Raw genomic sequence first — 13,960 nt, 5'->3', positions numbered from 1 at the left:
GCCGGTTATGTGAAACTAGCATAGACCATAGCTATGATCTCACTTAGCTTGCTGGGGTTCCTCAAGCACAGCATATCTCCAAAGGTTTCGGTTGCTTGTCATTGCCTCAGTGAGGCCCAGCGTTCAAAGGTTGTGCTTCACCACCACATCCCAGGTCGTCCTGGATTTGCCTCTTCCACAGTTAGAGATCGGCACTTCTTTACACAGCTGACCTCATCAAACGTTATGAGTGGTAAACAAAGATGGAGGGGTGGTCAATGGTCGATAGGAGTCTGTGTTAAGAATGAGGTGTAGGTGTCCATAGGATGTAGTTCAATGGAAAGATAACTGGTAGCGCAGAAAAGATGATCAATGGAATGTATATGTAGGGAATGAGAGGTGGATATCAAAAGGAAGTGAGAGAGATAATTGGTTCAGAAAGGATGGGTGGGGGGAAGAAATAAGTAACTCTGCTCTCATTTAATTACAGCAGCAGAATAATACTGTAGTTAGAAGAGTGATTGATAGACAAGGAGATGAGGGGATCAAGAAAGCTTGAAAGGAGCCCAGTTGTGTGCACACGCAATGCCTTTAGAACTTCTTGAATACTGTGTATTGCCAACCATCTTGGTCCTTTGTCATCTCCTTCATGAGGCTCAACATCCTGAGATTGGCTTCCACTATTTTGTCTCGCTTCTTCATGGTCCTTCTTTCCCACATGTTCCATCCACATTAAACAGTTGGCACTTGTTTACACAGCTGCCCTTCATCATCATCATCATCATCATCGTTTAACGTCCGCTTTCCATGCTAGCATGGGTTGGACGATTTGACTGAGGACTGGTGAAACCGGATGGCAACACCAGGCTCCAGTCTGATTTGGCAGAGTTTCTACAGCTGGATGCCCTTCCTAACGCCAACCACTCAGAGTGTAGTGGGTGCTTTTACGTGTCACCTGCACGAAAACGGCCACGCTCGAAATGGTGTCTTTTATGTGCCACCCGCACAAGCCAGTCCAGGGCACTGGCAACGATCTCGCTCGAAAATCCTACGGGAGCCAGTCAGGCGGTACTGGCAATGGCCACGCTCAAAATGGTGCATCTCATGTGCCACCCGCACAAGAACCAGTCCAGGGGCACTGGCAACGATCTTACTTGGCTTGCCGGGTCTTCTCACGCACAGCCCATTTCCAAAGGTCTCGGTCCGTAGTCATCGCCTCGGTGAGGCCCAATGTACGAAGGTCTTGCCTCACCACCTCAGCCCAGGTCTTCCTGGGCCTACCTCTTCCACGGGTTCCCTCAACTGTTAGGGTGTGGCACTTTTTCACGCAGCTATCCTCCTCCATTCTCACCACATGTCCATACCAGCGCAATCGTCTCTCTTGCACGCCACAACTGATGCTTCTAATGTTCAGCTTTTCTCTCAAGATACTTACACTCTGACGGGTATTCACATTGACATTACACATCCCTGTACATTTCATCTGTGCCATCGCAATCTTCTCTCTTGCACACCATATCTGATATTTCTCATGCTTAGTTTTTCTCTTAACACATATGTACTCCGTCATTCATTTTGAGGTTTATGTACTCCACCATTCAAGTTGAGGTTCTTAACATAGACAATACTGCCCAAAGGGAGTGCTGGGTATGTCAAAGGGGGCATTAAGCTTTAGGAAGTGGTGAGGTAACATAATTAACACATTAAATTTTACCTATTGTAGTAATTATATTAAACATGATAAAAACTTGCAATGTATAAATTAAATTTACAACTTTTGTCTTCATTAGTCTTTATCATTTCAGTTGAAAGCTTATACAACTCATATTTAGAGTAAAATTTGTAAATTATCATTCATGTTAAATTAGTTTACTTGCGATAACTCAAAAGGGCACTACAAAAGGGGTTAAGAACTACTGATGTAATCTGACACTGCATATCCTGAGTATGCTTGCTTCATTTCTTTCTAGTCTTCATAAGTCTTTTGCATTCAGGGCCTACCATGTACCACTGCAGTTTATGCACAAGAATCATACAGTCTACCTTCCTCCTGAGAGAGAAACCTTTTGTTACTAACAGTGGTAATAACTCTCTGAACTTTCTTCAGTTTGTTCTTACACTGACTACTATTCTTTCAGGACACCTTCCTCCACTGCTAATTAGGCCACTTAGATAAGAGCAAATATCAACTGTCACTAGGGGTCCTAGATATTTCAGAGAACCTATCTCTCATGTGTTCTTAGCGATTATTGCTTTTGTGCATATGTCACTTACACAGTCTTTCTCTGTTAACTTGCCTGAGATCCTACTGCACCTCTTGTGTTTCAATAGTTTGCACTTGGTATACCATACGGATTTTATGACTACTCTTTTCCTACACATTGAACAAGGTCATTTTCCTGATGGAAGTAAAGTCCCGTCTGATTTCATACTTACTAAAAGTTAGGGCTTTGCTAAGTTAACTTTGCTTTCCCTTGATACTAAACTTTGCTTCCACGCCTGGAATTTCTTTTCTAATTCTATTACAGATTCAGCTTTAAGAATGAGGTCATCAGCTCATAGGAGTGTCAGTTTTGAAGCCATTTTCAAGACCTCATCAATCTTCTTTGTGTAACAGCGTTGAACTGCCTCAAGTTCCACTATTAGTTTGATATTACTTGGTGACCACAATTAGGAGCAACTATGTTGAGGAGAAGAATTCTTCTGGCTGTATGCCTTATTCAAACTGGTTAAACACTAGCGCCCTCTCTCTACAATAGTGTTCAAGATTAATGACATTCATGTTCTGGCACAGCCTAACATTTTCTGTATATCTCTTCCTTATACTTCATTCTGTTCCTCTTTGTCTCTCTCTTCCGACCATTCTTTCTTTCCCTTCTCTTACTTCTGTTTCTTCACTTTCTTTCCTTAACCAACTTCCTCTTTCTTATTTTTTCTTCCTGCCTCTAATCTAGCCCATTCATACCTTTCTGATTTTTACCTCTTTTTGTGAAAAACTGCCTAAATTTTGTAGATGTACTAATATCATAAGGGTGTCAACAGTATTTTTATTCCACCTTCTTATAAGGTGTCACAAGAAACCAATCTTATCCCATCTTGTTAGGGTGTAGCAAGGTGATACATGCACATTCAACATTTGACATGAGTATTACATGTTGTGGTTTTTCAAATGGATCAAAAGAGCATGTACTTACTTCACTACTTCCTTGAAATTTAAATGGATATTACCATATGGTTTTGGAATTTGTAATGGGAATTATAGGCACTTCTTTTGACTACTTTTTGACTAGTGGCATATCTCTTGTTTCAAAACCATCATATTTGTGGCCTTGGATTTAGCTGAAAAGCACTCCATATATTCTGAAATATACCTTTGTCCTCATGAATACAATTTGCTAGAAAAAGTAACCTTGACCTTAGAATGATAACAGATAAGTTTCAATTATCATGGACATCTGATTCATTAGACATGTACTTTGTACATTTAATGGTTATTTGAATAACCAACTGCCAACCTAGAAATGTGTGTGTGTGTGTATACTCATATTATTTGAATTCCTACTGGGTCAAAAAGAGGTCGACTCACTGCTTGATACTTCTATGGGAAGCTATGACAGAGTGATGCAGCTGATGTCATAGAATTACTTAACCTTGATGCCCTCAAAAAGAAACCTATGCCTCCTGCCATCTCAAATTTATTCAGTGATATTAACATTCATGCAATTTGAATGGCAACACCATTCAAATGGACCTGACAGTCATACTCAAGAAGATTGGCTTAAATATAACTAAATATAACTATCACCACCATTCTAATAATAGTTATTTTTCTAGTTGTTATATTAGGTCTTAGGCAAATACTACTCTTATAGGGAGCCACAAGAACTCTAATAATTAGGAACCTGGTAGCAGATATTAGCAGGTGAGTCTCTTACTTATCCCCTTTTGAAAATTTTCAACAGAGCAGCTCCCTAATATGACAGCATGCTAGCTAGGAGTTATTCTGGTGAGAAGTTAGTTTATTTAGGAAATTCCCTTACCTGTCCCGCATGCAATGAGTGTCTAGAAGCAGTAAGTAATCTAGTTTATTTCCTCTACCCCATAATTTAGACATCATTATTTACAATGCCGAGAAGTTCCTGTTTCTTGTAAAGTGCAACTTTTGAACTATACACAAATACCACAAACTCTTCAACACAGATAATGTTAGGTGTTCTTATTAAGAAAGAATTGCTTCTTGGATTGTTGTGTACAGAACTGCCAATCACTTAATGTAGATGAACTCATAGAAGAGGGAGATCCAAGAAAACATGGGATGAACCATTAAAGGCTGATCTCAAGACACTGAGCCTTATGAAGGAAGTGATAAAAGACCAAGACATCTGGTACCTTGCTGTATTGAAGAAGATCCCTCCACAGAATTGATACTGGTGATAGTGTCACATAAAAAGCACTGGTGCTAGTGCCACATAAAAAGTACCCAGTACTTTCTGTAAAGTGGTTGACATTAGGAAGGATGTCCGGCTGTAGAAACCATGCCAGAACAGACAACAGAACCTAGTGTGGTCCTACCAGCCTTGCCAGCTGCTGTCAAACCGTCCCACCCATGCCAGCATGGAAAACAGACATTAAATGATGATGATGATGATGATGATGACATCCCTTACTCCAGCGACTAATTTGTAACTGCTGAAATGAAGTTCCTTGCCAGTGGATAGGACACTGCCTCTCCAAAACTGTAGTACTCATCCTACCTGATAATATCCAGAGAAATTATAGAGGCTTACTGTCACTGACCTCAAAATGGGGTATAACCAACATCTTCATTCTTCTAGGTCCTGAAACATGGTGAAATCACCATCTCTGTCTTACTTTATTTACAAGCTAAAAAAAAAGAAAAAAGAAAAAGAGGAGGTGACTGATTTGCTGCAACATAAATGATTATCAAAAGTGTCCATCTATCCCCTAGCAGATTACTTAATTGTAACCTCTGCTTGTCTGAGAAACTGCATATTGTGAAGCAGCCTTACAAAAAAAAAAGAAAAGAAAAAAAATTGTGAAGTGATTACTAATTGTTGCAAGTGAGTTTTCTTCCTTCATCAGTTTCAATCAAATTAATGTCAGGGTAAACCAAGGAATTAACTCTCCCTGTCCTCGTCAATTCTAATAGACTTTGCAGTGTTTTACATTAGCAGTCTGAATGATTTCTGTCATTGTTACCTGGTCAATGGGAATCAGGTTTGCCACTTTTCAATAAGTTGCATACATCTAAGGCTCCACTTATGGATATCTAGTTGATTAAACATTTTCTTTTATGCTTATAAAACTCAAAATAATGGCTTCTTGAATTATCAGCTGCTAACCCAGTAACATGTGTGGATGTATGTGTGTGTGTGTGTGTGCTCATTTTCAACCCATGCCTGTATGGAAGGCAAACATTAAACGATGATGATGGTGATAATGATGATAATAATTTTCAACAGGCACAGGAATGGCTGTGTGGTAAGAAGCTTGCTCCTCAACCATATGGTTCCGGGTTCAGTCTCACTGGGTGGCATCTTGGGCAAGTGTCTTCTACTATAGCCTCGGGTTGACCAAAGCCTTGTAAGTGGATTTGGTAGATGGAAACTGAAAGAAGACTGTAAACAAACAGGAAACAACTTCTATCTCATTCCAGGGTGAAAGACTAGAGGTAGTCGATAGCTTCCGCTATCTGGGCGACCAAGTTAGTAGTGGGGGTGGGTGCGCTGAAAGTGTAGCTGCTAGAATAAGAATAGCCTGGGCTAAGTTTAGAGAGCTCTTACCCCTGCTGGCGACAAAGGGACTCTCACTCAGAGTAAAAGGCAGACTGTATGACGCATGCGTACGAACAGCCATGCTACATGGCAGTGAAACATGGGCTGTAACTGCTGAGGACATACATAAGCTCGCAAGGAATGAAGCCAGTATGTTCCGTTGGATGTGTAATGTCAATGTGAATACCCGTCAGAGTGTAAGTATCTTGAGAGAAAAGCTGAACATTAGAAGCATCAGTTGTGGCGTGCAAGAGAGACGATTGCGCTGGTATGGACATGTGGTGAGAATGGATGAGGATAGCTGCGTGAAAAAGTGCCACACCCTAACAGTTGAGGGAACCCGTGGAAGAGGTAGGCCCAGGAAGACCTGGGCTGAGGTGGTGAGGCAAGACCTTCGTACATTGGGCCTCACCGAGGCGATGACTACTGACCGAGACCTTTGGAAATGTGCTGTGCGTGAGAAGACTTGGCAAGCCAAGTAAAATTGTTGCCAGTGCCCCTGGACTGGCTCTTGTGCGGGTGGCACATGAGATGCACCATTTTGAGCGTGGCCGTTGCCAGTACCGCCTGACTGGCTCCCGTAGGATTTTCGAGTGAGATCGTTGCCAGTGCCCCTGGACTGGCTTGTGCGGGTGGCACATAAAAGACACCATTTCGAGCGTGGCCGTTTTCGTGCGGGTGACACGTAAAAGCACCCACTACACTCTCTGAGTGGTTGGCGTTAGGAAGGGCATCCAGCTGTAGAAACTCTGCCAAATTAGATTGGAGCCTGGTGTTGCCATCCGGTTTCACCAGTCCTCAGTCAAATCGTCCAACCCATGCTAGCATGGAAAGCGGACGTTAAACGATGATGATGATGATGATATATATATATATATATATATATATATATATATATATATATATATATATATATATATGACAGGCTTCTTTATATATATATGTATGTATGTATTTGTGTGTCTGTGTTTGTCCTCCCATCATCGCTTGACAACTGATGCTGTCGCCATAACTTAGTTGGGGTTGATTTGTTCGGCTAAAGGCAGTGCTCCAGCATGGCCACAGTCAAATGACTGAAACAAGTAAAAGAAAAAAGTTTGTTCAAGTGTATTTGAATTTTGAAATGATCTAGCCTATTTGTATTGAAAATAGAATAGTATCTTCTAGAGCAAGCTGTGCCGTATAAACATTGAACCTTCTGTTTAAACTTGCATTGTAAATTATGTCTAAGTGAGTAGCTTTTCATTTTACTTTGTGACTGACACATATTAAATGAAATGTCTGAATTTTTAAGTTGTAAACATGCTTTGAAATATTTACTTACTAATTATTTATTTAACTTTGATTTCTTTCTCTATACAATTGAATCTTTTACTTGTCTTTTTCCCGTCTTCCTTTTCTTCCTTACTTCCAATTTTTTCAATATTCCAGTTTTACACATCTGGATTATTTCCCTTGTGCAATGTGACGATTTTTTTTTTTTGCTCACATGTACTCACAAACATACACACATTATCTTTCTCTCTGTATTCTTTTTCAAAATTTTGAAAAACCCTTCTCATTTTTCTTTCCCTTTAATACATTCATATATTTATATCTTTCATATTTACCTTTTCATATATTCTATATTTTTATATATATTTTTTGCTTTTCTGTATACAGTTTTTTCATTTTTTTTTACTTACTTTTTTTCATCCTCCTTTTCTAACTGACATACCTGTCCATTCTACCTCTTCATTTATTTCGTATATGTTTGTATGCCACTCAGTAAGCTCTTTTTGTTACAATTTTATCATTCAAAATTTGTCTAAACATTTAAATATTTCCATTGTGTTACTTGAATATCTATGCAAATTAATGTCTTTTAACTATCTTTCTAATGTTTCATTTCTCATAATCATTTAATGATTCAGAATGAAAAGCTCAGAGTAATGATTTGTGAAATTTCAGTTTCAATAAGATATAATATATAACTCTGTTTTCAGTATTGAGCACTCTCTTGTACACATTGTGCTTTTATAGGAAAGTTTGAAGGAAAACTAACAGATATTGTTACTAAGAATATAGTGTAAGTAAATCTACATCTCCAAACTTCAGTGATGTTGCAGTTAATAATAATAATAATGATAATAATAATAATAATAATAATAATAATAATAATACTTTCTACTATAGGCACAAGGCCTGAAATTTTGGGGATGGGGATAGTCAGTTACATTGACCCCCACAGTTACCAACTTATACTTATTTTATCGATCCCAAAAGGATGAAAGGTAAAGTTGACCTCGGTAGAATTTGAACTCAGAATGCGAAGACATGAAATACCGCTAAGTATTTCACCTGGTGTGCTAACAATTCTGCCAGCTTGCTGCCCTCAGGCATATTCCTTATCACAGAACAAAGATTTCTAAACCAGAAAGATTTTATCATGAAAAGACTGTGGCTATCCCAGTTGGAGTCAGAAGAGATTTCCAAAACAGTATAAGTGGAAGGACATGGTTATGAAGAAAAAGAAAAAGAAGAAATTGAATAAACAGCAGGATTTGAACTCAGAATGTAAAGGGTTGTAACTAAATACCTTAGGCATTACATCTGGTACTGTACTCTATAAATCCACAACCTCAATAATGAAAGAAGCAAATTTAATAGAGATGCCAACAAATATATAAATAAACCCTTGGCCTTACACCCATATACAGTATGGAGAGAATAGTGCAACTGGGCACATATAAGCGTGCAAAGTGCACTGAAGACATGAAGAAAAAATTGATGTACCTACAGTGTACCAAAGTACAATATTCTGGAACAGAGTGAAAATATGTTCAAAAATAAAAGTCACTCAAATATTAGTAACAAATGTCTGTGCCAGGATTTACTATGTTTGGTTACAAAGATAGCCAATGAACTTTTAAGCTGAAAACCTAAATGTGAACTAATGACTAATTCAGACACTGAAATTTGATAGTAGACCTTATCCTGATGATTTGTCTAGCATGTTAAGGGCAGTGCTTTAACAAAATTGGTTGGTGGACAAAATGTCTGAAAGTATTTTCTTGTATTCCTTTATGCTGCAAGATCAACTACTGTCAATATTGATCCAGGTAAAGTGGTTGGTATTTGGAAGGGCATCCAGCTGTAAAAAATCATGCCAAAACTAAGCTTGCCTGTGCTAATGCCACGTAAAAAGCATTGAGTCCACTCTGCAGAGTGGTTGGTGTTAGGAAGTGCATCCAGTTCTAAAAACCCTGTCAAAACAGACACAGTAGCCCAGGGTAGTTTTTCTACCTGGCTGACTCCTGTCAACCATCCTACCCATGTATGCACAGAAGAGGGACGTTAAACAATGATGATGAGGATGGTGTTCAAAAGTAGTGCCTATCATGATGTTCAAAAGTGATGTTCAAAAGTAGTGCCTACTTGTGTTGATAGATCAACTTTTTTTTTCCTTCTGTATTATTTGTGGTCTTGCTGACTATGTTATAAATCAATACTTGTTCTGTTTAGTGCTTTAGATTAAGCATTAAATCCTTGGGTACTGAAATTAAATCTAGCTTTTATTGCAGACTCACATCCTTTCAACTTTACTAAGTTTCCAAAAATATAAATATGTATTTCATGGCTTCTAAAATGCCATAAAATCCATATACACACAAAAATGTCCAACTTATGCTAGCAACTAAAAATGAATGTAAAGCAAAACTGATATATATATATATAGCTACCCGAGTTGACAGTACCAGGGTAGATAAAGCAATTAAGAGTATGAAGACAGGGAAAGCCCCCGGCCCATCAGGAATCACTGCAGAGATGCTCAAAATATCTGGCAGTGTTGGCTACAGCCTAGTCACCCGTATTACGAACCAGGTGATACACGAAGGAGTCATACCCAATGACTGGTGTAGCAGCACCATAGTCAACTGCTACAAAGGTAAAGGTGACGCTTTAGATACAAATAATTACAGAGGCATCAAGCTGTTAGATCAGGTTATGAAAGTTACGGAGAGGGTCATAGCCCAACTAATTAGGGAGCGAATCAATTTAGATGAGATGCAGTTTGGGTTTGTGCCAGGTAAAAGCACCACTGATGCCATATTTCTAGTGAGACAGCTGCAGGAGAAATACCTAGCCAAGGATAAACATCTGTACCTGGCCTTCGTTGACATGGAGAAAGCCTTTGACAGGGTCTCCCGATCCCTTATCTGGTGGTCAATGAGGAAACTTGGGATAGAAAAATGGTTAGTGAGAGCTGTGCGAGCCATGTACAGAGATGCTGCCAATAAGGTGAAGGTTGGAAATGAGTACAGTAATGAATTCTGGGTAGAGGTAGGGGTCCACCAAGGTTCCGTCCTCAGCCCCCTCCTATTTATCATAGTCCTCCAGGCGATCACAGAGGAATTCAAGACAGGTTTCCCCTGGGAGCTCCTCTATGCTGATGATCTTGCACTAATTGCGGAGTCACTATCAGAACTAGAGGAGAAGTTTCAGGTGTGGAAGCAAGGACTAGAATCGAAGGGCCTTAGAGTCAACCTAGCAAAAACCAAAATCCTAATAAGTAGGAAGGTAGATAAAACACAAACCCCTTCAGGTAGATGGCCCTGCTCAGTATGCAGAAAAGGAGTAGGTAGTAACTCTATAAGATGTACCCGGTGCAAGCTATGGACACATAAGAGGTGCAGCAATATCAAAGGCAGATTAACTACGAAGTTAGTTTTTGTATGTGGCAGATGTTCAGGTGCAATAAACACTGTAAACAAACAGGAAACAACTTCTATCTCATTCCAGGGAGAAAAACTAGAGGTAGTCGATAGCTTCTGCTATCTGGGTGACCAAGTTAGTAGTGGGGGTGGGTGCGCTGAAAGTGTAGTTGCTAGAATAAGAATAGCCTGGGCAAAGTTTAGAGAGCTCTTACCTCTGCTGGCGACAAAGGGACTCTCACTCAGAGTAAAAGGCAGACTGTATAACGCATGTGTACGAACAGCCATGCTACATGGCAGTGAAACATGGGCTGTGACTGCTGAGGACATGCGTAAGCTCGCAAGGAATGAAGCCAGTATGCTCTGCTGGATGTGTAATGTCAATGTGCATACCCGTCAGAGTGTAAGTATCTTGAGAGAAAAGCTGAACATAAGAAGCATCAGTTGTGGTGTGCAAGAGAGACGATTGCGCTGGTTTGGACATGTGGTGAGAATGAATGAGGATAGCTGCGTGAAAAAGTGCCACACCCTAACAGTTGAGGGAACCCGTGGAAGAGGTAGGCCCAGGAAGACCTGGGCTGAGGTGGTGAGGCAAGACCTTCGAACATTGGGCCTCACCGAGGCGATGACTACTGACCGAGACCTTTGGAAATGTGCTGTGCATGAGAAGACCCGGCAAGCCAAGTGAGATCGTTGCCAGTGCCCCTGGACTGGCTCTTGTGCGGGTGGCACATAAAAGACACCATTTCGAGCGTGGCCGTTTTCGAGCGTGGCCGTTTTCGAGCGTGGCCGTTTTCGAGCGTGGCCGTTTTCGTGCGGGTGGCACATAAAAGACACCATTTTGAGCGTGGCCGTTTTCGTGCGGGTGACACGTAAAAGCACCCACTACACTCTCTGAGTGGTTGGCGTTAGGAAGGGCATCCAGCTGTAGAAACTCTGCCAAATTAGATTGGAGCCTGGTGTTGCCATCCGGTTTCACCAGTCCTCAATCAAATCGTCCAACCCATGCTAGCATGGAAAACGGACGTTAAACGATGATGATGATGATGATGATGATGATATATATATATATATATATATAAATATATATATATATATATATATATATATATCAGATAGCTCTATTTATGTGCAGCACTCATAGAACAGCCATCCTATAGTTTGCTTTGCAATCAAATGGTTCTGGGTTTTATCTAATTGCTACCAAAGTTTTGTGAATGAAATTCAGTAAGCAGAAAATGTGCATAAACCTGTTGAATGTGTGTGTGTGTGTGCACGCACGCACGCACACACGTACACACACACACACAGATAGATAGATAGATAGATGCATTTATTTTGGTAACTGCTTACTCCTGTTTTTGAAATTCAAGTAGAGTGTATAACATTGGACACATCCTACAAAATTTGCACGTGAATGAACTAATTTCCTTAGATATATCTCATGTTTTGGTTAAACTGTATCATATGTTCTCTGTGTAGATGAAGAATCAATCATAAGACTTCTATATGAGCCAATGTGAGGTGTCAGCAGTTGCTCAACTTGCCAGAAATAGCAATCAAAAGTCCTTCAAATCTCACTCAATTTGTTTAAATAAAGCGGCACACATAGAAGAGTATATTCCAGAATAAAATACAGTGTCTGAATAAGATGTGATGGTTTTGGCCGGAATGCATTTGATAATAAGCCTTCTGGATCAGGGCTAATCTGGGGTTAAACACAACAGCCTCCATCCACTGTATCTACTTACCCCCAACTTCTCCACCTGATATATGGGTAAGGTAATATAACTTTACACTTTCATCTAGACTGCATACACTGTTAGCTATGTCAACATACTTATTGCACTGACTTGTTTAGTTTGCCTAAACATCTGCAACCATTGTGTGCACTGCTTACTAGATATTTAGATTGAACAGCATCTAGAATGATGGGAAGCCCCTATGAAAATTATAATACAAATTTCTTTGTTATTTAGCACTAGTAGCATATGATTTACATTATTTTTCATTTTAAATATGCATTTTTTTAAACTTTTAAATATTTTTTTTCTCCTTTTAGCCCAGACTGCTTGTTATGCTGCATTTAGTAGCTTATAGACTTATTATTCATTATACTGTATCTATATTTCTTATTTACTGCACTTCTTTTATTTACATAATAAATGTATTAAAAATTTCTAAGCAGTAAAAAATACACACATCCAGACCCTGTGTTATTATTAGAGAAGTTTAGCCGGGTTCTTCCTTATCCTTTTTTTATAATAAAGATTCTTTGTTAAAGCCCAAGCAGTAGAGGGTCAATGCAAGGTCAGTGAGTCATTATCACCACACAACGCCACAATCTGCCACTCCACATTTCCAACTGCTATTTTTATTTTTGTTTTTATTCCGAACGAAAAGTATGATCTGAATATATAATTTGCACTTAGAAATGCTGAAGTTTTTGTTGCAGCAGAAGGAAATTTGATAATACAGGGAGATGAGAAAAAAATCCTCATACTTTTTGCAAACATTTTAAATCAGTTGAAAAACAAAAATAGGATTGTTTTAAATGCTATTTTTAGTTTTGGATAATAAAGATTATTATTCAAAATTAAAATGAAATTTCATTGGACTATTTTCTGGATTATCAATTAAATATTTTATCTGATGTCCTTGAGAAATTTGCTGTACCACTTCACACAGAAATAGTTTTTGACCTTTTGTTCAAGTAAGCATCTCTAGTGTTGATATAGCAGCTCAAGTGCTACTAAATGATGAGATAATATTAAAATGTTATTGTTCATGACATGCCTTGTATCAGTTTTAGAACAATGTCTTAGTTTAAATATTTCTTAACATATTTTGCTTTTAACATATATAACTTTTATCTTCTTGACTGTATGTATGTAATTTATCTCAGCAATTTTGATGTCAACCAGATAAATTATCTTTACTGTTTTAATTTAGATTGTTTCTTCTTTTACATTGATATTTAATTATAAATCATATTAAAATTTTCTTTTGTTTAATCACTCCATTTAAAATAGTTTTCATATTTAGATATTAGTTTGAGGTAGATTGTTTTATATAACTATAAATGTTATACAAACTGTTAGAGCTGATTTTACATGCCAATAATTTACATCAAGGAAAGTGACTGCTGTGACTGGGTAAATTATTAATTCTTCTTTTCAGCTAATTAGTTTTAATATTATTTGTATTAATGCATGTTATACGCTTACTTGGCTCCAGTTAGGTAGGACTGTAAGTCAAATCAAGTTTGTTCTGATCAGAAAAAAATAAAAAAATTAGGAATAAACAGATATGAATAGAAAGTCTATACACTAAAAAATAATATACTCTCCTAAGGGCAGTTTGTTGACTCAGTATATCTTTTTTTTTTTTTTGTTCATGTAGAAGACGGAAGCAAGTGAATGTTATTTTTTGAGTTACTGAAAATGTTTCATTTATAAAATTATATTTATTTAATATTTCATATTTCTTCTG

General features: G+C 38.5%; 1 protein-coding gene across 6 annotated transcripts in view; it reads left to right on the top strand.

Annotated features, from left to right (window-relative positions):
- LOC106872746 (fatty-acid amide hydrolase 2) overlaps positions 1-13,960 on the top strand; it is a 52,243-nt gene that overhangs the window by 19,092 nt on the left and 19,191 nt on the right. The window contains exon 2 of one of the 6 annotated variants that reach the window (XM_089342048.1): positions 11,951-12,245. The exons of 3 other annotated variants lie outside the window; for them this stretch is intronic. Coding sequence is in view for 1 of the 3 variants with exons in the window: in XM_089342039.1 (XP_089198165.1) it covers positions 12,242-12,245 (4 nt within the window). In the remaining 2 variants the exon portion in view is untranslated. Of the gene's footprint in view, positions 1-11,950; positions 12,251-13,960 lie in introns of those variants that run through there. 2 more of the 6 variants (XM_089342039.1, XM_089342057.1) reach the window with 2 other exon arrangements.

The sequence above is a fragment of the Octopus bimaculoides genome, chromosome 2 (assembly GCF_046866305.1).
Source record: "Octopus bimaculoides isolate indiv1 chromosome 2, ASM4686630v1, whole genome shotgun sequence".
Lineage (NCBI taxonomy): Eukaryota > Metazoa > Mollusca > Cephalopoda > Octopoda > Octopodidae > Octopus > Octopus bimaculoides.
The sequence above is the reverse complement of the archived record's forward strand: the minus strand, read 5'-3'. Positions and strand labels throughout refer to the sequence as shown.